The 25,312-nt window shown below is 40.9% G+C and overlaps 1 protein-coding gene across 1 annotated transcript in view; it reads right to left on the bottom strand.

Annotated features, from left to right (window-relative positions):
- LOC114555883 (GDNF family receptor alpha-2) overlaps positions 1–24,581 on the bottom strand; it is a 77,735-nt gene extending 53,154 nt beyond the window's left edge. The window contains exons 1-3 of the mRNA XM_028578640.1: positions 23,910–24,581; positions 21,789–22,145; positions 3,914–4,000 (exon numbers count right to left, since the gene is read on the bottom strand). Of these exons, the coding sequence (XP_028434441.1) occupies positions 3,914–4,000; positions 21,789–22,145; positions 23,910–23,961 (496 nt within the window). The 5' untranslated portion in view covers positions 23,962–24,581. The remainder of the gene's footprint in view (positions 1–3,913; positions 4,001–21,788; positions 22,146–23,909) is intronic.
- Between the last annotated feature and the right edge of the window lie 731 nt (positions 24,582–25,312).

The following is a 25,312-nucleotide window of genomic DNA, read 5'->3' as shown; positions in this document are numbered from 1 at the left end:
TCACATTTTAACTCCTGAACTGGATTCTATCCATGCATATTTCTGCCTACACAGATTTTCCAATACCAAATTTGTTTTTTTTAATATATATTGCTTATATACTTATAGAGTTTTTTATTATGACTGGTTGCCTAATCATTGAAGGTCTATTTGACATATATGGCCATATTTCCTGAGCACATGGTGCAACTGCAGCTACATTTAAAGTCACTATCAGAGATGGGGACTCAAGTCTTTCTTTTATTGGCACATACACCGTGGGGAAATGTATGCCGTGATGCATGTCCCCTGCCTTTGCCATAATGTGCAACATAACGCATGTGCTATGCCTATGTACGCGCACTCACAAAAATGCATTGACGATGGCGACAACAAGCCCATCCGGAGTTGTGCCTTTTGTCATTAGTTTAACATTAGTATAACAGTGGCAGTAAGCAAACAGCTACATGCAAGGTACGTGGCACCAAGATAAATGATGCCGGATCAACAACGTCGAACTTCATCAGGCATCTCAAAACGCACCCAGATAGGACAGCCACTTGCTAATGTCAAAGAAACGTTATATTTAGCATATATCGTCACAGGTAACAAGCTAACCATCGCAAAGTGTTGTGCTAATGCTGGACAAATTGTATCTTTATAGTTGTATCCATATGATGTGACACACTTAGGTTAATATTTCACCAGGTCCGAGGGCTAGAGGGACGTGTTAAGTAGACCCCATAAAGTTATCCTACAACTGATTTTGATACTGTACTGTATGGATGGTAGCTACAGGACATGCTTTGAATTCATAAGATTTAACAATACAGTGTTAGGGACGGATCCGATGGCCAGAGACTTGAGACTTGACTTGGACTCATTGCAAAAGACTTGAGACTTGACTTGAACTTGCCCCTCAAAGACTTGAGACTTGACTCAGTGAAACAGTGAAAAGAACGCTATTTTTATATAGTTTTTAGTAAGGCATCTGCCCGGGCCCGATGTTTCCTGCAAAGTCACAGAATGATTTACAGCAAGTAGCTACAGAGCACACATTCTGATGGGTCACAGATTTCGGTGTAACACCGGAAAAAAAACTGTGTTTTTGTATCCAGCCAGGTAAAAGGAAGCAGGAGATTTTTTTATATAGGCCTGATTGTATTATAATGTTATTTTAGAAGTTATCTGCTGTAGTTATGGCTGATACTGGGGCAGGACCATCACAGGAAAGAAGGAAATTAAACGAAGAACTACTGAAAGCTAAAAGGGAAAGTGAAAGACAACGGGCGAAATCCGAATCAATCTCGGTCAGGCTTTCAACAGATGGAGACAATTACGGGATTGTAAATTATTCAAAAACATCCCCGAATTGGCCCTCAGGTATGTAATGTTTATTCCATTCATAAAATCACTTTACAATGTGCGATGTGGTTGTACATCAGTAGCCAACATTAAATTACGTCCCCCTTCCATTTAGCGCCAACTTTTTTATTCCTTTTAGTCCGTGTTTGTGTTTACTACTTTATTATTATTATGACGTTGGTTACAACAATCTCGACAGCAGGTGTGGTAAAAGCCACTAGAATCAACACAAACTGAAAGTTACATATAGCAACTTTAAATGAATGGCTGAATCAACTTTGAATTATTTTTGCAACATTTGATGGCATTTTACCAATAGGTGGCTCAACAGCAACAGGATACACTGAATTTGCCATAACGCTGTAGTCATGCGTCTTACTCACTTGAAAGTTTGTTGTACAAAGACCTAAAAAATCATAAATCTGCATGATTGTTGCTCAATCAAAATCCAGGTGCAACTGCTGACCATTTTCTATCATTAAAATAACAATTTGTGCAGCCTTGGTGGAAGAATGCGCTTTCTAGATGAATATGCACTTAAATCAGCGAAGGCAGTTTGCCATAATTTCTCCAAACGCCAAAGTAATCAAAGTCTGCATTTTAAAAAAAATATTTATTCTGGTACTCTCTCCTTCTTTTAATATATCAAACAGCGCAGTTTCAAAAACAAGTGATACACTGCTGATTTCTAGCTAAAGGGATTATACAAGAAGCGTGTCTTTCTTGTACCTCCCAGTTAAAAAACAAAGCAAGATACATCAGCCAAAAGAAAGGGAAAATGTGCTGTCTTCAGTGTTTGTAGATTGCTTTTGGCAAAAAAGAAGAAAAAAAAATAGAAGAGAACATCCTCCCGGAAATTCCTGTCAGAACTGGATGAAAGAAAACGATTGATTTCCAAATGACTGTAGCCTGTAACTCTGGCAATGGACAGGATGGTCCCTGTGTCCACTCATACCTATTGTATTTACTTGCATCTCTGCACTGCATTAACCATTGTAGCTGTGTCTTATAATAAGATCTACCATGATTAGTGATACCGTGACCGTAATAACCCGTAAATCAGACAGCAGGCTATAGCACCCCTGCTGAGTGCTGGGCTGTTTAATTAGTAAACCAAGGAGGTAATCAAACTGAAAGCTACGTCAATAGCTGGTGAAAAAATGTGGGGTAATACACTGAGAGTATGTGGTTTACCTCACAAGCCCACAACCAACGTTGCCATATGTTACAAGAGCAGTGTTGGAAGAGGTATTCAGATCCTTTACTTAAGTAAAAGTATTACCACACTGTAAAAATACTCAACTTACTGTTACAAGTAAAAGTCCTGCATTGAAAATGCAGAACAATGATCACATTTTAGAAACTGGAAAGCATCAAAACAGTTCTTTCAATCAACTAAGTGTTTAATAGGCTATTCAATTATTATCAACTTTATTCTTGTCTTTTAATGTTTTTAATTTGTTTATTATTGTTTTTAATTGTTTTCTAACTGCTCTTTAATGTTTTATGTAAAGCACATTGAATTGCCCTGTTGCTGAAATGTGCTATATAAATAAAGCTGCCTTGCCTTGCCTATTCATATCAGCTGTACTTGTAGGCCTGTGTATTGTTGGGTAGTTTAATTTATAATAAAATATCTTGTTTTATAAACTACATGTGTTCTGTGTGCAAACATCTTAATGTGTATAGTAACTAGTAACTAAAGATGTCAGATGAATGTAGTGGAGTAAAAAGTACAATATTTCTCTCTAAAATGTAGCGGAGTAGAAGTAGAAAGTGGCACGAAAAGAAAAGAGTAAAGTAAAGTACAAGTACCTCAAATTTGTACTTGAGCACAGTACTTGAGTAACGTACTTAGTTACATGCCACCACGCCACAAAACCCAATTCATTCGAAGGCCAAGGACAGTTGACCGGTGGGATGCCAGTGAGGAAAGATCGACACAGGCTCTTTAGACCACTACATTGTTATTTATCCCAAAGGAACCTCTGTTTTAACCTCTCGGGAGTAAATATTTCCCCTCATATCGCATCTCACAAACCAACCAAGGGCCCTATCTTGCATCCGGCGCAGCGCGGCGCAAAGCCAGCTGCAAGTGTCTTTGCTAGTTTAAGACCGACGCAGTTGTCAATTTCCCGTCCAGCACCCACGTCGTTTAAATAGCAAATGCACCTGCGCCCATCTGTGCGCATATCTGTGCGCCCACGGGCGTGCTTGTCTTACAGGGAGGTGTGTTCAGGTGAATTCTTGGCATATTGCTATCTTGAGGCAGCGAGAAGTGATCGCGCCATTGACCAAAGATTACAAGTAAAAAATATTACGGTGCAAATCCGCCATCATAATAGTAATGATAGCATGTTACGCCCAAAACACACCTATGAATAAATGAAGACACTAAGTACAACCCTTTTGAACCATGCGCCCAGCACACGGACTCTTTGTTCCGCCGTCAAACTAGCAAAAGTGGATTTGGACACTCTCTAAAAGCGCCTGTGCGCCATGTGCTTCACGCCGTGCGCTTATATCGTTAAAATAGGGCCCTACGTGTTAAAGATCAAAGCCGTGATACCTGAAGAGATGGAGGCCAAGCGGAATGCGTCAGGGTGTCGGTTTGGTGCTACAGGTTCATACGGGGATGAGTCGTCCATGTCACCACCTGGAACAACAGGAAGGATGACAAAGATGTATTATTATCACTCAAGTGGAAGACGTTATCTTCACAGCGGAGCCGAGCATTTCAGCACTTTCCAAAGAATCAAAACAGAAACAGGACACCAACCTGAAAGAACACACAAAAACAGACAGGAAATTCAGTTCATGGTTCTTAAATAATGGAAACGCTGTAACAAATCAGCTTTTTATGAATGTTTTGGATTTAAATGTTACATTATCAGTCAGTTAACAGTATAGTATTAAAGGTCCCATGACATGGTGCTCTTTGGATGCTTTTATATAGACCTTAGTGATCCCCTAATACTGTATCTGAAGTCTCTTTCCCGAAATTCAGCTTTGGTGCAGAATTACAGCCACTAGAGCCAGTCCCACAATGAGCTTTCCTTAGAATGTGCCATATCTGTGTCTGAAGCTATTGAGGAGGAGAGTGGGAGGGGCAAGGTGGAGGGTGGGGGTGTGGCCTTGACCAACTGCCACTTTGCTCGTTTGAAAGCCATGATGTCTCTCTCTCTCTCTCATGGGTTGGCCAAATTCTCTGGGAGGGCAAAGCAGAGAAAGTGGAGGTAACCTTGCTTGTTATGACCTCATAACAAGCAGATTCCAGAACGGCTCGTCTGAGCTTTCATTTTCTCAAAGGCAGAGCAGGATACCCAGGGCTCGGTTTACACCTATCACCATTTCTAGCCACTGGGGGACCATAGACAGGCTGGGGGAACTCATATTAATGTTAAAAAACCTCATAAAGTGAAATTTTCATGCCATGGGACCTTTAGGTGACCAACAACGGAGGCTACACTACTACATTTTCATTTTTTTTTAGACAAAAACGATCTCCATCCACACAAAAGTTGGAGCCCTAGTATAGTAATCTCTGTCTATATTAACACATATCACATGACCATTCGTATACATTGGGCATGTGCTTGCCCGTGTAAACAGGAAACAGATTGTCTGACATTTCTCTGCGGTTGGAAATCAAGGATGTATAAGATGAAAATACTGAAAATACATTGGAGAAAGAAAAACAATGGCCAAAAGTAAGACCAAGGACTTATTTGCTTGGACCGATGACGAGGTGGAACTGTTACTAGCAGGCTACCTAACCGATAAGACTGACTGATGTGCATCAACATTTCCAAAACTCAGGTTGTGCTTATCCAAATTACAAATTATTACATTATTATTATTATAAAGCAACCCCGGAGTTTTGAAACAAAAACAGGGGGCAGCAGTGTTTCCAAATGTCTCCGTTTCAGGGGTTTGGAAACACCGGAGTATTGTGGACGTGAGGCGTAAACATAGCAAAAGCTATTCTTTTTAATACAAAAATGTAGTAGTGTAGATGTAGCCTGAGTTTTTTTTTTTATCATGATCAAACCATGTCCTTTTGGACAGCGTAAGTTCCTGCTGTGGTGTGATTTGGTGGAGCAGCTGCTTAACAATGTGTTGCCGGTGCAGTTTGTGAAAAAAAAAAAAATTAATAAAAGAATAGAAATTTGAAATCAAATTAACACTCAACAGACTGAGTCTCTCCCATGTGCCTGCTTCTCTGTAGGCCCTAATCCCACGTTTAAAATTCATAGCCATTCGGTGTGATTGAGACAAGGCCTCCAGTGTGTAATAGCTTTGCATTTTGATCCCAACAGAAACACAGCGAGGGTGTTGTGAGGAAGGTATGGAGGCCCGCTGCTGCAAATGAGAAAATCTGAAACCTGTTGGTACAAGACTGTGCTGCCTACACAACCAGTCAGTAGATCCAATCAATAGATATAGTACATTTTGTTTATCAAAGTCCTCCTGGGATGCTTTCCAAAATGAATGCCGATAAAATGTTGTTTCGTAGCTGCTTTGATAATAAGGAAGGTGTGTGTGTGTGTGTGTGTGTGTGTGTGTGTGTGTGTGTGTGTGTGTGTGTGTGTGTGTGTGTGTGTGCGTGCATGCATGTGCATGCGTGTGTGTGTGTGTGTGTGTGTGTGTGTGTGTGTGTGTGTGTGTGTGTGTCTGTTTACCAGTACATATACAGTGTTATTTATGTATCCTGTGAACATATTTGATCGTCAAGTAAGCGTCAGAAATTCGTAATTGATCCATTAAAACTAAATCAAAAGCACAGGAAGATCTGTAAACTGGCTCTCGGTAAAAAGGAATGACTAAAGTTAGATAAAAAGGGAATTACTAAAGGGAATTTTCTATCTAAAAGTGCGTGCACGCGTGCATGTGAGAAAAAGAAATAGAGCAGAGGACAGCCAGACCAGAGACACATAGGAGAAAAAGGAAAAGGCAGACTAAGTAAGAAAAATGGCCAAAGGATGACGGAAAATTACCTAAATCCTCCAAGATTTGAATCCACTGTATGTGCCTTTCTTATCTATATTTTTTTGTCAGGCACATGAATTTATTTAAAAGTGTATTTCTGTTTGTTTCTTCTCCCGTCTGCATTGCCCACATCTCTGTCCATGCGTTACATTTCCGCCAAGAGATCGAGACTGGAGATGCTGCCGGACTCGAGATCTCTCTCCGTATGTCTAATTACAACAATTACCTTCTAAAGCTATAGCGCTTCAGAAGCCTTTCAGAAGTTCAAGGCTACCACTTACTCGGCAAACAACCACCTTCCATGTCTGTTCTCAGCAGTAGACACTTATTGTGTATTTCAAAAAAAGAGGCAAATATTCCACAGAAACATGTAAGGCCTCCTCCACGCTGCACCAAGAACACTTTGTGCTGTACAGAGCAACATGGAAATAAAGGATTATGAGGTTGCTTAGCATTATAGCAGCTCCTTACAGAGAAGCTTCGCTGCACAATCCTGCCTGGGATGTAAACAGTACACATTAAATTACACAAGTAGAACTGTACAGTGTGCACTGTGGTGAACCTATAAGACAATAATGTCAAACCACAGCAGCAGCAGCACAGCACGGTACTTGATGAATATTAAAAGCTTATTTACATGGATGTTACAAGCCGTGCTGAATCAAAAAATTGCAAAACACACTGTAATCACACACACCCTTAGGGTGTGAAGAAAAAAAAAACACAACAGGAGGTCTTGTTGTACTTTAAAAAAGAAAAAAGAAAAGTGCTCATCCTGGACCCAATTATGCATTCATAATAGAGAATTCTTCCCAGCTGTTTAGCGATAAGATGTTTTTAGCCACAGGGCAACAACTTATCGCTGTAATTAAGCCCCCGTTTGACTTCATTTGCTCTGACGGTATGGAGCATGACCGGCAAAGCTCAGACAGACATGCAGGTCTTTCAATCGCTACAGCATGAGAGGAATACTGCCTTTAAGTGGATTCACAGTCTCTCTCCTTTGCCATGAGGGGTTTTATGAAGCTGTTAGGCACCTGCCATCACTCATCCCTTTTCATAAGCATTATCAATGAAGCTAAACTCCTGGGGGGGATGCAAACAGTTTATGGCTGGAGGCAACGTCAATTTTAATAACATTCTTTTTTCAAAGTGCCCTATTCTGATTGTGTTCCTGTTTAATGTTGATTACATATTGTTTTGCTGCTGGCAATGTTGGAAAAAAAACAAACAAAGTAAGTAGGTAATATTACATACTACTTTGTATTCAAGTAATACCAATATATTACAACACTACTTCTGTTCTCACACAGAGAAAGCTTAGCACAGCCAGAGAGGCCTGGAGCACAGCCGGAGGTCCTCTGCAGGGACCCTGCTGGTTATTGCACAAACTTGGCTGGTAACAAAAGGTGACAGAGCCATTGCTTTCAGAGTTCCCAAAGTTTGCAAATGAGCTGTCAGTGGAGATCTGGCGAGCCAGAACACTTTCCTCTTTAAAGCACTTCTTAAAGCACACTTGTATTCTATAGAAATGTGTCAGAAGTAACGCTGGAATATGGGCATTCACATTTTTATTACATTAGGATAAATGCATTCATCTTCCGTCTCAGCTTCCTCCCATAATGTGCTCATTTCAACAAAGAAAAGATAAGGTAAAGTGGTACAACAAATGCAACTTTCTTTGAATTGTGCTTAACACAACACGAGTCTGAGCATAAATTCAGTTAACGGCTCAGCGTTTGAAGTAATATTGACATTTTAAACTCAATTCCAAACCACACAAATGGAATATTGGATTAGCTGCGAATAATATTTCAAGTCACAATTCCAATCCAGTGTGGCGTGGTGGGCAAACACAGCTGAGGAAATGAATGCTGAATTTTCGAGCCATACCTTTGGCTATGCGAATGTTAATATGAATAGTTACACACTTGCATACCTAAATCAGCATTTTATAATACCTGGTGTCAGGCACTAAATGTTGAATATGGTGTAAATCCTGCAAAACATCCGTAAAAATGGCTATTATCTTTATGGCATAGCATCATATTGGAGATAACATTAAAAACAGGCAGCAGGAGCAGCAGCCCAATATATCAGCCTCTCCTCACCATTTTACATTTTATATCAATGGAAACCCCATAATGTTGGACGTCGTAAATTGACAACAGCTTAACTAGCCGATATCAAGCATCTTAAATATTTACTATAAACATGATTAGTGCCACTGTATTGATAACTGAGGGATAACGACCCAAAAGATGAATCTAGATATATAAAATGTGTTTGGCTCCTACAGTAGTCATGCTTCGAAAATCTCGGCTGACGTATTTCAACGAGCAGCAGCAGCTATTTCAATTAACGATGCAGAGAGTGAAAGAGAGAAAGAGAGAGAGCGAGAGAGGGAGAAGTAGCCATGCTGTGATGACGGTAGTTGACTTCTGTGATGCGCATTCATTCGGCGCCGCTGTGAACCTTCCTGCCAGGAGTGAGTCTTAATGCCCACATCATGACAGTATTCACTGAGCAGAATGGGCCGTCACTCACTCTCACCTCTGAGAACTCACTTTGCTATAAAAGGCTAATCAGAACCCCCCCCTCCCTGCTGCCTGGCCCACACTGTCTCACCCTTACCAGGGTGGAAAATCATGGGTTTTGTCATCTTATTTCACTGATCCTTTTCACATTTTGGGGATCAAAGATGAAAAGGGGGTGAAAAGGACGAGGACGGGGAAAACTCTGAAAGACCTTATTGATCGCATCCAGAAGCTATCGACAGGTCCCTTCCTCTGATGATGAAATAGCCACCTAGCGAGCGCCGGCTGGGTCTCCAGCGAAGAGGGGGGCGGAGCAGAGAGGACGTATTCAGCATGCAGCCTGCTTCCCATATCCCCTGACATGCGGGGCAGGCTGGAAAAATGTTCTGCTTATGACAGTGGATGGCTAAGGTAATGGCCGTTGACTGGTACCATTGCTCATAGTAATGATGGTTTCACCCAGGAATACTGTGTACCTTTGTAACTTTGTATCTCTCTCTCTCTCTCTCTCTCTCTCTCTCTCTCTCTTTATTCCTCTCTCTCTTTCATTCTTTGGTTTGTCTCTCTCCTACATTTTATTCCCTCCCCCCCACTCATCATTTATATGCTCTCCTCACCTCCCGTCCTCACCTCCTGTCCTCAGTCTCGCTCTCTCCATTTCTCTTCCTCCCTGCCTACGTCTATCATGATGTGCGCAGCATCCTTACACTGTCCGATTCATCCAGCTTTCCATACAGCATCAGGGGCCAACCTGCGGTATTAGCATGATGTGGTCACATATTCACAGGGTAACCTTTGCAACGCTGACATTCGTGAAAATGGGGAAAATAAATCATGCCACATAATTGTCTGGTATTCTCGTCATTGCATGTAAAGTCTTCTCTCACAATGAACTGGAGCAGACTGGTGTGGCGCTCTCCTTTCTCTCTCTCTCTGCAGTAAAAGTTGGCTCAGCTAATTAAACTGCTCTGAAAGGTCCCCACAAAAGATCTTCGATTCCTACTCTGAGACCCAGGCTGCATAGTGGTTTCATGGCTGAGGCTATGAACTAATGTATGTTAGAGGTGTGGAACTTATCGTTTAAATTACTGAAATCCTGCAAGGCTATATCCACATGAGGCTGTGGGCACAATTGCAGGAGAACTGCAGCCGACCAATAAAATATCCTTGTGTGAAGCAGCCAATGTTTCTTTCTTAGTAATTACGTCTTTTATAGATTCAAACTGCTAGACCTCAATGACTCACACACAAACTCAGGCCCTTTCAGAGCAGAAACCACCCATTATCCATCAAGGACGGCTGCATTGGCGCATTGAAATCGCCTGCCATTTTCCGTTAGAAAACACAATTAACAGGTCACCATAAGCCATTACTAATGGCTCAAACACTGGCATTATAACACCCTTCAACTTGGGGTTGTACTGTACTATAGCCTAAAGGTAGGCAACAACAGTTTAGCAAGCAAGAAGGAACTCTAACCACACATCATAGCTGGGGTGTCACAACCAAATATAGCTTCCACTAGGGGTGCACGATATTGAAAAAAATGTGATATTGCGATATCGATAATGAATATTTCGATATCGATATTCATTTCGATATTTTTAAACATTACCAAAGTTATGGGAAAACGCATCGAAAATAGATTTCATATTTCCCAGTGCTAAAACAATACATTTAAAATGTTGCCTGAATTGAAAGAATGATATATATATATATATATATATATATATATATATATATATATATATATATATTTAAAATGTAATGATTTATTAAAAATGTAATAACAATAACTTATAACAATATCTTATTTCACCAGTAAATTCCTGTTAACAACAACAACAAAAAAAACACTGGCTGGGAAAAGGGTATTTTACAGTGACTTTGAATGCAGGACGAGGCTGGCGAGGCCAAAGGGCCAAACCTTATATATATGTCAATGGGCCAAACACTGTATGAGAAAACGTATTTTACAATTTAATTGAATGCAGCACGAGGCTCAGTCTGTGCTGTTTTTCAGACAACAGCAGCTACAGTCTGGTGTTACAGTTATCTCAAGTGAAACACAGACACACTCTTCACCGTTTAGCTGTCAGCATTTTTACCTCATTTTTTACTCGGTTAAAATGCTCGGTTAGCTGCTAGCTAACGGTAGGCTAACGTTACCTGCTGTCAGGTGTAGCGCTAACTAGCTAACGCTAATGCCAAGTGTTTGTTAACTAGCCTCCCGTGCGGCGATGTTTCAGTTCCCTCTAAGGTCCGTTTTCGGATTATCAGAGTGAAGCGCAGGCATTTAAGTGGCACCTAAATAAGGTGCTCCACGCAGCTGATGTTTGTTTATACTTCTCCGCCGGTGTGTGCGTCGATCCAGCCGGTGTGTGTGTGGTAGAGCGAGGAAGAAGTGAGAGAGTGACGGCGTTTTTCTTCGGAGTGAGTAGCGACTGTAACGTTATAGTGAGAGAACCAAAGTGTCTCCCCTGTTCTTTCTGAACATGGTGGGAAATCTGGAGCAGGAGAAGTTAATACTCTCCTTGATTTCGTGTTGTTTATGGAGAAGGAGAACCAGGAGATGAGTCGGGGAATTGCAACGCTACCAAGTGATGTGTATTTTCCAGAGGTGCATCAAAGAGTGTAGACGTAACAAGAGGCTAAACTCAATAGAACGTTGTGCTGCAGCTTGCAATGGAACAGTCTATTGAGTGCAGCTCCGCCATCTTGGACTGAATGTTCTATTGATTTTCTCCTCTTGTTGCTTCTATACTCTTTGGTTACATGTCGGGCGGGATGCAACGTAAACAAAATATCGCGTAATTATCGCAAGACTTCCGGTATAATATCGCGCAACGTGATATCGCGATAACGATATTGAGTCGATATATTGTGCACCCCTAGCTTCCACCACCTGCTGAAATGTGCTGCGGTTTAAAGAAGACACATCAAGCAACGCATTCTCATGAACGGGTTAGTATGATATTGTACGAAAAGTTACGCGCAACAATTCTTATGACATCCTACAAAATTACAGGTCACAAGATGACAGGTAAGTATAGTGACCTTGTGTAATGTGACGACCGGTCACATGACAGTTAAGTTTAGCGGGCTTTACAGTTAAATTTATCTGACAAAAGGTGACTGTGTGCCGGGTACAGGGCACCGCGAGGTGACGGTCCTTTCAGCAGCCGTTGCAGTTGAGTTTAGCCGACAGAAACGACAACAGTTAAGTTTAGGCACCAACAATACAGTTGTGGTTTGGTTTAAAACACCAGTCCCCTTTTTTTCAGACTCAAATTTTATTGAGTTTTAATTTTTACAGCAAACAGAGGCGAAATTAAAATACACAACTGTATTGTGTTGATAATGAAATATCCCAATACCCATTCATTGTCCAATGTGAGGCTGAGGTAGTCCAGTAAACAGAAACCCTGTATTGCACCCAGACCACTTCCACCCTCAACTCCAAGATAGCTCCCCAGGAACAGGCTACAATGATCAGAGTGTATACACATACCTTCTAGCTATCATGTAATGAATACAATCTTAGGAATAAAACACCAGTCCCCTTAAGTAGTACTCCTGGCACACAAACATCTGTTTCCTGGGTGAAAGTCTTGCGTTTTCCCCGGGACAGAAACTCTGCTCCCTTGCTTGAAAGCGTTGTGTTTTATGACCCAAAAATCCACCCGGACCTCCACACTACTTGGACCAAAGCGGTCTTATACGGCAGCAGTCAATGTGGTGCATACAACAATAAATACGTGGCATACATACAAACTACAGTGCATTTTCATTTTCAAAGCTATATGTACAAATGGTTCAGCCTGGTGGAGTCACACCAGGACATAATGTGTTTCGAAATTTAAAACAGAAATATAGCTTCGACCGCCTGCTGAAATGAGCAACCCTCGATGACGATATTGAGTCCCTAGATGTTTCCCTCTCAACTGTAAAATGTTTTCTCGGCAGCAATACATTGTTTCTTCGCACAAATTGTCATCTTTGAAAGATCTTTCCAAGGCGCAGGCCTCTCACTGGACTTGTGTAACTGGAGACGCTCGTGCTGCTCCTACGTGTCTGGACCTTGTTTGCTATTAAAAAATGAACAGTTAGATCTCGCAGACACAAGACGCACTGCAGATGGAGGGCCTTTCCATCAGGGCATTTTATCAGGGTTTCTGCTGGTTTCACCAAGTCAAATTTAAGACTTTTTAAAACCTTTATGAATGAAATGTAAGACTTATATCACAACATAAAAGCACAACGAAATGCCGAGTCACAAAAGTACTTGAAAAGTAAATAAAATAAAATTGAATAAAAGTGACACCGGGTTGGATCATTGGGTAGAGCAGGCGCACATACAGTATACTGAGAGGTTTATGCCTTGACGCAGAGGCCCAGGGTTCGAATCGGACCTTTGACGATTTCCTGTATGTCTTCCCCCTCTCTCTCTCCCCTTTCTCACCTAGCAATTAAAGGCGGTAAAAAAATAATCTTAAAAAATAATATATAAATAATAAATAATGATCCGTACATATACAGCAAATTATATTTGGACGAGCGAAAGAAAGAACTACAACACCAGAGGATAAAAAAAAACCATTTCAATGATCATTAGAGCTAGAACACAATACCTTTGCAAATTTAAGACTTTTTTTAAATTTTGATTTTCAAATCTTTGAATTGTTAAGACTTTTTAAGACCCCGCGGAAACCCTGTTTTTGGTGAGTCTGGTTTGACTTAACTTAGTATTGATTACTTTTCTGTCTCAGGGTAGACCTTTCAGTTTCCTTTCAAATAAGCATGGCATTTTCAGTTGTCACACTGAAGGAGGAGCGAAGAAAGAGACCTAGGAGAGGTGCAGTTTAACAGAATGGTTAGGTTGTACATAAACAATATCTCCGCTCATCCAGGCCAGCCTTTAGAAATTATGGAGGGGTGTGGGGGATTCCAAATCAGGCCCCCTCATCCACACCCGCTCCAGCACCACCACCCAATTTATGCAATCCCAATACTGGTTTGGGACCCCAGTGTATAGGAATATTAAAATACACCATTTAAAAAAAAATCTCAATCTCAGACAGTTTTTCCCTCCCTTTAAAACTTTAAAACGTTATGTAGCCCCTTCCAGAAAAGGTAGCATGAAATGGCTGGTAGCGGCCTCGGGTCGTCTAGTTTCATCTGATGCCAGTCTTTTCATTAGTGTTAAAACTAAGTCCGCTATTGCAGGTTTCTATCGCTAGTCTTCTTAGCTCCTCAACTTTACAACGTTCAGCTTCGCTCGTCTAACCTGGTGTTTCTTCTATAGCGATGCACCGAATCCAGACTTTTGGGGTTCGGCCGAATACCGAATCCACTTGTTAAGATTCTGCTGAATACGAAACAGAATACCGAAATCCTACTCCCATCCTCAGTCCATTAACACAGTAAACACATTAATGAAGTAAACAAACGGTTAACACACATTTTTAGCTGTGACTGTCCTTCCTTTTCCGTACCTGAAGTTGCTACATTTTGGCTGCTGTCTGTAGATTCCTTCATGCACATCTCGTATTCTTTCGCATGTGTCATATGCAAATGTTTTAACAGCGGTGATGTTGTGTATTGTTTAGGGTCCTTGCCACCACGAGACGAATCGGCATTGCAAATTGATGAGTTCCATTTTCACTTTCTCCCAGCCTACTGCATCGAATGGTCGACCTACGTAAACACCTTCCCGTAATCAACGGCGGCGTCATTACGTCAACCAGCATAGTGCAAGCGTAGGGTTCGGTTTTGGTGGAAAAAAATTCCACCATCAAGTTTAACCCCGTCAAAAAGCCCAATATTCGGCCGAATCCGAAGCCGAATCCTGGATTCGGTGCATCCCTAGTTTCTTCATACTTTTTTGGGCCAGAAACTCTGCTCCTTTGATTTTTTGGGTTTGTTCTCGCTGTACCCTGCCTTTTCTTTTTTGAGCCAATGTGGGCACTTTTTTAACTTTGCTAATCAGGCTGCAGTTTGCTTTACATTAACAGAACATCCACGGCACATGTGCGTTCTGCACATTTGACGTTTCGCCTGCACCGTTGTCACAATAACTGTGGGGGGGTGATACGTTGAAATGTGTTTTAATGACAACAATTAATGCATTTATCCTGTAAATACAAATACTGTTTATTGCCAGTGATATAAGTCAGTAAGTAAATTGTTGTCATTTAAAGTGCTCATATTATGCTCATTTTCAGGTTCATAATTGTATACCATATTTGTGTTGTACTGCACATTGCTGCAGCTCCTCTTTTCACCCTGTGTGACGGGCTCTCTTTTTTAGCTACAGAGTGAGACATCTCACTTCTGTTCCATCTTTGTTGGGAGTCGCACATGTGCAGTAGCTAGGTAAGGACTACTAGCCAGTCAGAAGCAGAGTATGAGGGCGTGCCACGCTAGCAGGTAGGCGAGCATTATAACGTGTGTTATAAAGTGATGAGTCACGGGAAGTAAAGGCTGGACTACGATAGAGCTGTTTGGAGCAGTTTGTGAACAGTGTTTTCTGTTGGAGATGGTCCCCTTGGAAAGTCCCTTTGGGGTGGACTTTGGGCTTTTTCACTTATTACATGCACAAAAAGATATATAACATGATAAAGGAAAGGAAAAAAGCAAAAAAGTATAATATGAGCACTTTAAGGGTCAAAATAGACCTTTGCAAGGGCCTAGGCTGGGGCATCTCTACGCTTTGACCCCCTAACCCCCCCCCCCCCCCACGGTGTGGCAGCTTTAATCCGTAATTCATTCTGGTAGCACAGAACTGTACAATCGCTGCAGAAAACAGCAATTACCTTCTGACGTCACACCACCTGAGTGGGGGAAACAAGTGATGCTGACGATTGGCTGAGTGTGTTCTGGTTTAGTAATGATCACATAGGCGTGATTTACAGGGTGGACAGGGGGGTTAAAACCCCACCAATAATCAAAACTGGCCTGTGCAAACTCCTTGCACCATAACTTGATGCAGAAAAGGCACAAATTGTTGCAGAAAAATTCACCAGAATGCAGAAAATGATGTGTATGTTGTTCAAAATTTCAATTTTGTTCCAAGGTGGAAAACTCAACCCCCCCCCATTGAACCCAAAGTTACGCCCTTTTGAACCATTGTTAAATGTCCTTCCATGGCATTCAGGCCATTAATGACCGTAACTACAGTAAAAATGAATATTGAAAAAAAAACACACATAAAACTTTAAAATTTGTGAACTGAACCATTTACTTTTTTTCCAAGTGAATTGGAAAATGATAGTAGTAATTATTGCTTAAACACTACTTGTCTTGTCTCTGACATCAGCAGAGGAGAGAAGAGGACAAATGGCAGACTGTTTTTCACTTTATTATTTTTATATTTTATTTCTAACTAAACTCATTCCTAGTATTTAGCTCTACTTTTTGCAACCATTTTGTAGATGAATGACTTGAACCTCAGTGGAATGACAAAGAGACAAAGTAATGAATTGGAAGAACCAGAACTTTCCAAGGTTTTTTTTTAATTGTTCAATGACTGAAATTCTGTACATGACTTAAAGCACGGCCCCCGAACTGATTCACTCCTATGTGTTATGGTCTTTTAGTCGATAAAATCCTTTTGATATAGAAAATAATGCTCCTCTATCAAGGATGTAAAAATGTGCACATTTCAAATGCAATCATCTGTTTGAGAACAAACCTCCAATGATTCCTTCCTTCATTCACACATGAAAAATGAAAAAAATGGGAGGTCTGACAGAAAGCAAAATTATGTCCTGAGAATGTAAGAAGTGCCGACCAGCACTTTTCCGTGTGATAAGAGAACAAATGGAGCGAGGTAGCACACCAAGCATCGCCTTATAAATAAAGTTGTACCAGTGACAGGCCATTCTACCCGAGGGTACAACTCGCAGTGGTGAGTCCGAGCTTTACAGTTGGTAATGAACCTCAAGGAAGCATGGTAGGATGAGTCAACCGTATGAAGACACTGCGGTAGAGACTCCTCAGCTCTGATTGGTTGTTAATCTTCGGGTGCGGGGGAAATTTGCAAATGTCTAGGAGCACTAGATAAAGGCAGAGGAAAATGATTTGTGTTTACTATCAACGTGCTACTGTCAGGACAATTTCAGCAAATATGACAAAAAGTTATTTTATAAAAGTTAACTACTGAACATTTAACAGTCCTTCCAGAGTTTTTTTGGGATTGTTGCGGGCAAAAATCTTTGATTATGCGTTTTCTCAAAAAATGCGATGGACTATGCAGGATATTTATGCAATTTTTTGCAATGAAATTGCGGGAACTTGCAAAAACTGTGGTTTGATAAAAAAGAGAAAAAATGTGATTTCCCCAACACCCTGCTTTTAGATAATGTTCACGTCACTTCATAACGTCACTTCATAACGTTCCCATGGCAACTGGGGAAAATGGCTGCTCTTGTGTGAAATAAACACAACATTTTTCAACTTTCTGCTAATATACTGTATATTTGACTTTTTTGCGGGGGATTATGAAATCACGCAAGCCGCATAATCGCATTTTTCTGGAGGGACGGATTTAACATGAAGCCTTTTGAGTAATTGAGTAAAAGTACAAGTATCTTACCAGAAAATAACTTTGGTAGAAGTTAAAGTCACATTTTAGAATATTACTTGAGTAAAAGTCTTAAAGTATCTGATATTTACTGTACTAAGTATCAAAAGTAATTTTCTGATATTAAATGTACTTAATTATTAGAAGTAAAAGTAAAAAAAACTTGATTATGACCAAAGGTGTGTAACTTTATCTTCATCACCACTGTCGTTGGGGTGTTCAGCGTCTGTTACCATGGCGGCAGAGCCTGCAGCAGGTGCTTCCATGACGCTATCAGTTATTATGCTTCCTCCCCTTCTTCTTTTGTTTTGGCCTATGTTTATTTTATTTTTTTCTTGGCAACAAACAGGCATTAGGTCACCAACTGGAATGGAGACTGCATTAACTTAAATCTAAGAGCAATGATTCGCCAAACTTTCTTTTTTCCATTGTAACAAATTTCTTCTGATGTTATTGTGTAGTAACGAGTAACTAAGATGCTTAAAGGACAATTACGGCGCAAAATTAACATAATCTATCTTTTTAATAAACTGTCTGTACACTTACAGAGTTCTCAATGCTTCGGTTTTCATGTAGGGACCCTCATTATGCTACCGTTGAAGTGTGGTGCTATTTTGGGCCCTGTTAGTACTGTAGAAATAGCAATTTACCCTCTGCTCCGAAAGGTAGCGTTAGCAGCTAACCACCGGTTTGCGGTAGCTTGTTTAAAGCTAGAGACGCATTCAATTAGCATGAAAACATGTCCCAGAGAACATTCGACTCAGTACACATATGTTATTAACGCCTTAGGAAATGTAGTGGATTGAAACTAAAAGTTTCCAGGGTTATAAATAACAAAGTAAAGTACAGATACGTGAAAATTCCACTTAAGTACATTACAACACTGATAATGGATATGGTCCAAACTCAGCTGTTTTTTACATTCACGAAGCAAAAACGCAAAAATCTTAAATGAATTTGTTCTGACAATAAAAAAGAACATAAAAGCCCTTTATCGTTTACATTTGATTTTTCCTGTTTACTGTGTTTGTCCACTCTGGGCCTTCGTGATTATTCATGTTCACAGGTGCAGGTTTTTTACTACATTCATTTGGTTCTGTATTAGAAATACACAAATATTAGTACACGCCCTGAATAAGGTAGTGAGACACTCTTGCCCGAGGCAGGGCATTGTTTCAAATCCCTGTCCATCCCTGGTCAACATAGCTTTCTCTTCACAGACACCATGGTAGCCCTTAAGCTTGCAGGCCAACTTCCTGCCCCTGGTCAACATGGGTCATAAGCAACAGCCCAACGTATAGCTTGGGCCTGATTTCTAGATGGCTTTCTACACTTTAGAGATTTTTTTTTAAATTTGGGATAGTCAAAAGTGACTGTAGTAGCAGAAACATCCTTTGTTATGGTCTTAGGTTGCAGCAAAGTGGCAGTAAATGTTTGTCTTTAATGCACCAGACATTACTTTTCCTATAGAGATTATCACATGTTACACAGGTCTTTTGCCTTTTTCTGTCTGTCAGCTATCCTTGTCCTTTCACCTTCTCTAGCTCGACTCCTTTTCTTTTAATCTTTAGTTCCTCGCTTTTCTTATCTTTCTCTCTCACATACTCTTGAGCTCTTCATTTCTCCACATTAACATGAGTGAAATAAGACTTTCAAAGCTACATTACGCATTATCTGACCCACCAACGACATTAAAACCTTCCTGATTTGTCCTCAAATGATTTTTAAAGTGGTTTAGCACCATTTCAAGAGGGTGTGTTGGGATTCGGCCCTTTGTGTTTGTTTCCAGAGATGGATGTTGTACATAGATTGTTTCCAGTTAACAAACGCCTGCTTGACTGCACAATGGATCGTGATTAGATTAAAGCTGCACTATGAGAGCTTTTGGTTTGTGTTAAAGCGGGTATTATCTCCGAGGGGCGTCAGGGCCAAAACAGGACAGTGCTGAGAGGCTTTTATTCGTAAAAGAAACACAAGCTCTGTAAAGGGCACGCTGCAGGCACAGGAGGTCTCTCTCCCTGACAGCCAGACAACTTGCATGATGCATTCAAACACAAACACTTTGACTTATGCGGCTGTTTGTTGGGGAAAGGAGAAACGGAACAGAAAGCTCATTAAGAAGGGGAAAGAGTTCGAAAAAGAGAGAAAGACAGGGAGGGAGACAGAAGGCCTGGGGAGCATCCATGTCATTACATTTCCCTTGAACTCATGTCAGGGACCCTCTGCTGCCATCAGTCTGATGAAGTGTAGCTGGTGCTATGAGCAGTCATCCTGGCAAATCACTTTACGGATCGCAACACAAAAGCCCAGGATGCTCAGAGCTCGGAGACTTTGCAACGTTTCCACCATTAGCCCACATGTCAAAACAGCTGAGCACATTATGTCCTCCATGTTTACATGGCGTGACACTTGACATCAGTCACACAGACTTTGGCCGCGTGTACGAGCACGGAGTAATGTCACTGTTGGGTTAAGGCCCCCCTTTAGCCCGGCCCCAAGGGCAAGGCATCTCCAGCCGCTCTGATTCAGTCAGATTTGTCTTCACACAGTATTTAACACGGACTAAGTTTAAATGCACATAATATTAAATATTCAGTTACTTTGAAAAAAGACAACATTCCGACTAAGCTGTTCACACGGCTAATGGAAGTGAATATTCCACTTTTCACTAATGGCCCCTTTTTCATTGCTTCAACCACTTTCTTGAAAATGTCCCCAAAAACATGTTGATACACAAGTCTTTCATAATGTTTATAAGTAGCTGGGTTTTTCCTTTTTTGGGGGGGGGCATGCATCTCTACCACAGCCTTACAAACTGCTGGCTAGTTGGTTTGTGTACAACAACCACAGCAACGCACAGAGCGGACCGTAATCCTTAAACAGGCAAAAGGGCCAAAAACTGGCCATAACAACTGTCACAAACTGCGGTAAAAAAAACAATTGAGACACATTCCGAATGCGCTGTATACATGTCCAAAGAATTCCTCTAAAACCCAAATAATACCGGCATATCACACATGTCTTAGTTGGAAAATTCTAAATTCAGAAAAAGGCCTTAGGAATATCCAAACGGAATAAGCTGTTGACATGACCTGTATCAAATCCGGTGTAAACGTACTCACTGTGTTGTGTGGAACCTGTGACCAAGAGTCCTGTCCATTCAGGAGGCTGTTTTATGCTCTCTAAACACATTGCAATGGTAAAACCAGAAGGTTTCAATGTTACAACAAGAGTGCTATTTTATGTCCTGCATAAGTGGACACATAAGGGCCTGAGCTATACGACTGTAACCTAATTACATGGTAATATGGAACACTTTAGGTGAAAAACAGTGTACCATAACAGTTCTACCTAATGTAATCCCATTATAGCTCCATTACCTTTCGACAGGGTGAGGAAAGTGGGAAAGCATATATATTTTTCATCATGGACTTCTGGGTATCACTATAAAAGGGCATGAGGGAATATAGCATCAACAATGGGTGTGGTGTACATGCCCGGAAAGTACAATTGAGATCGGAACATTAGTTTAAAATAAATGTTATAACGTGAAAGAATGCGCTATGTCATACCCATTGATATCAACAGAGGTGTGTTGCACATCCACAAACAGACTACTTACGGCAGCAATGCGTGCATCTCCGTGTACACATGTATTGTTGTACATGACCAAGAGAGCCCTGCTATACATAGTCAGTAACAAAACTATTGAACATGTTATAAGTAGAGATGTTCCAATACCAATACCAGTATTTGTTTGTTTGTTTACGTTCTTTTTTCTGTTATGACTCGCTGTCAAACTAGATAATAAAAGAAAGTGCCATGGCATTCGTTCTCTGTGTTTGTTCCTGTTTTACAAAGGGTTTAACTTGAACCAGGCCATACAACAATGAAAGTAATCATAGCACATCCATACAGGGACAGTAATTTAGTATAGAGCTGTTAAAACACAATAATATACTAATAATAATAATATACTCGGTATGGGACGATACGCTAGTTCAAGTATCGGAATCGGTATCGGGAAGGAAAAAAATTCTATCAGAACATCTCTAGTTATAAGCTGAGATCACAGCGACAGAGAGAATGCAGAAGTTAACAAATGACACTGAAGATCCAGCTCATTCATAATAAGCTGTAAAGGAAAGAAGCAAGTGCTAATTTCACATTTTCAAATCTTTTTCATTTCGGAATAAATTTGTAGTTTTAACAAGACAGGGCATGACTTAAAGAGGTGTTATGATATCACAGGATCTGAAATTGCCACATGATTAAACATGACGTGATGTGACTTGTGTGAGACAGAGAATTGTAAAAAACCATCTGCCTCCTACCTTCGGTGAGCCCCATGTGGATGGTCCAGTAGTTCTGCAGACACTGCAGCTCCTTCTTCATGCCCCTCCTGCAGCGGCAGTCATACAGAGGACTAACCAGCAGCACTTCCAAGGCAGCCTGGCACTCCCTGTTGTTGTCCAGCATGGCTTCCTTCTCCTTGCCCACAAGGCACTGGCGCATCACCCGGTACCGAGAGCTGCATTGAGGGTTCTGGTTGCACCAGTCACTCGCCTGGATGCAGTCCACCCATTCTGTCTGTGCTCCGGGCCCAGACCCGGTGCCCTGAGATCCTGGAGACCCAGTGGCCAAAGACACGGACACAGCTGAGGGACCATCCCAGGAACTCGCTGCCTCATCTATAGGTTGGGGACCAGGGGACAGAGGTGGGGGTGACAAGAGACAAAGGGGCTCAGAATTTTTGCAAATTAATGTGTGTGATTTTGTATTTGTATAGCTGTGTCAAGGGCTTCAACTAACAATTATTTTCATTGGCGATTATTTTCTTGATGAATCGATTAGTTGTTTGGTCTATACAATGTCAGAAAAATTGTGAAAAATGTCTCCCAAAGCCCAAGGTGACGCCCTTTCTTAAATGTCTTGGTTTTGTCCACAACTCAAAGATATTCAGTTTACTGTCACAGAGGAGAGAAGAAACTAAAAATAATATTCACCTGTGTAAGAAGATGGAATCAGAAATTGTTTATTTTCATACAAAATGACTCAAACCGATTAATCGATTATCAAAGCAGTTAGCGATTAATTGAATAGTTGGCAACAAATCAGTCGAATAATCGGTGCAGCTCTAATGTGTGTGCAAGTGCAAGCACACATCATAAACTTGTTATCATTTTGTTTCGTTGATGTGGGACCTACAAACAGGTTTGGTGGCCTCTGACATGCACATACACGCCAAGGCATCTTTTACCAAGACAGTTACATTCTTCATGGTTCACATGCATCTTATACATCTCTACATGGGGTCTTGTTAAGTTCTTATTTAATGAATATTCAGTGCTTTACCTGTGCTTATCTGGACTCACTTTAGTGCATCTAAAAGGCTTTCAAACGAGTCAGACTGCAGCTTTCAGTTCCCTATTCGAATCTAATTAAAGGAATTCGTTATCACTGAAGTGGAGGCCATCTAATTATCTCGACAAAAAAATAAAAATAAAAGTGAACTGCACTTAACTCACATCTAGGTTACCAGAAACATTACAGCTTACAATGAGTAAACAGGGATCCTTGGAGCAGAGACTCAGGTGCGGCCGTTTGACAGGAGTCAAGATTCAAACGCGCCTTCACACACACACACACACACACACACACACACACACACACACACACACACACACACACACACACACACCAGTAGAGACACTTCTGGTGAAATGACAAGAGAGACCCCGTGTGGTGATATTGAGCATTGGGCTCAGAGAGGAGAGGATACTGCATCAGAATCAGAGAGCAAGGGCTAAGAGAGGAGAAACGTGAAGTTAACTATGAAAATATTTCATCAGTCAGAGGATTTTAACTCAAGAACTGGCCTTTGTGGGCGACACTTGAATTGGCATTGTGCTGCTGATGCTGCTCATGATGCTGATGCTGAGGATCACGCTGATAATGCTTATAATGATGATGATGATGATTGATTTTCTCATATTAAACCAAACACAAATGTGTAACTGAAAAAAAAAAAAAAAAAACAGACATGTTTCCTTTGCAGCCTAAAAGCTGTTCCAGTCGCGAGATTTGTATTCCAACTATGGATGCTGTGGTTTCTTCAATGGATCCAGTATTCAGTGTTACACTTGCATAGAACAACTTGGGTTTGTAGAGGGGTGGGTGACAATTACACATAATCTAACTTAATCTATTTTTTTAAATGAACGCCATGCCCTATCTATCATTATTTGGCTTCACATTTTAAAAAATTAAATAAAATAAAAAAAAAAAACAGAATAAACCTTGTGCCCTCAAACAACTCCTGCATGAGGAAAAAAAATGTGGACACATAGCAGAACATGCTCCTTGGCAATAATTAGGCTACTGATGTCAGAATGTATCTCTATATGACCCAGAACAAAAAAATAACAATGTGCACACAATTGTACACTTCTCACCTAAGAGCAGGAGAAAGCTGTAAACGCACATCCACACAGTGACAGACTTCATATTGTTGGAGAGATGAGTTAGGGTCCAACACGACTGATATTTCCACCTTATTAAAGGTTAATTCCCCTCTTCGGATCCTTGACCCAGGTGTAGGCTAATTGTTAAAAATAATAATAATAATAATAATTAAAAAAAATCAATATCCTCGTTACCCACGCACCTCCGACAAAAACCCTCGACTCCCAACAATAATCCACGATTTTTGTTTTGTTTTTTTGAATAATAGACTAACCACGACACAGACAAATCCTCTGGTATTGGGCAAAAAAATAAAAAATCAAATGCGAATCAATCAGTCAATCCATGAAAGCAGTTTCTCAGGGTCCGTCTGCGCTGCGTTCATACCGACCAACTACTGAGACTTGATCTCTCCGCATTATAAGGGCTCAGACTGCCAGCTCCGATTGCCCCTTGGAGACAATTTGTCCTTAAAACATTCCTTAAACTGGCGCGAAACGGTCAGTCAGCTGTGCCAATATCTCTAACGAGATAGAAGAACTCATTTGAAAAGTGCTCCAAAACGCTGACTGTATAGTATCTTTTTTTTTTCTCGCCCCCAACACCACCACTGACTCTCTCCAAAAAGCTGTGCGCTCCTGTGTGAGGAAGTGAACGCTTCTTTTGCACTGACTGCATGTGTGTCGGTGTCGAGGTGCCACGGCACTTTATAAAGAGGAGTTAGTGTGCGCCAGCAGAGGGCGCTGCCGGACGGGTGCTCTCTTATTGGAAAACGTGGTACTCGGTCACATCGAGGCCCAATAATAAATGCTTCCCTATAGAAATATTACCAAGATGTTCCTGTAATCTTCCTGCAGGGCCAAGGGAGCCCGGGGATAGAGATGCACCTGTGGTCCTCAGCAGTGAAATTATAGTGACCTCACTTGGCCTGTTTTCTCAATCTCCAGGGGTATTGTTGCTGCAGGATACTGTGAACACCTATACATTTTGGGAAACAATTTCTGTGATTCATGTATAATATCCTCCTTACACGATGACTGTCTCTCTCATAAGGGATATATTTACTGCCTTGTAAAGAGAGACGAGGCCACAACTGCAACACATTGAGGAAGAAATTAGGAAGTAATAATAAGTGTGTTGGCTACTTGCACTCCTAGCAAGAATATCCAGTCTTCCAGCACATAGGGAATTTTTTATTCGAGTATTTAGCAAGGCCGATAGACATTATAAGGGCTTCATACCCACAAGTCATAGCAATTCGCAAATGTTTTGTATTTTAAGGGTGGACTCAACAATGTTGATGAAAATGTTAATCGTTTAAGCAATACGCAGACACATCTGAGTTTCCTCTGATTGAAAGAAAGATAAAAAAAAAAAATTTAGCACAATGCCT

This window comes from Perca flavescens, chromosome 5 (assembly GCF_004354835.1).
Source record: "Perca flavescens isolate YP-PL-M2 chromosome 5, PFLA_1.0, whole genome shotgun sequence".
Taxonomy (NCBI): domain Eukaryota; kingdom Metazoa; phylum Chordata; class Actinopteri; order Perciformes; family Percidae; genus Perca; species Perca flavescens.
Note: the sequence above shows the minus strand (reverse complement) of the source record. Positions and strands in the feature narration are given on the sequence as shown.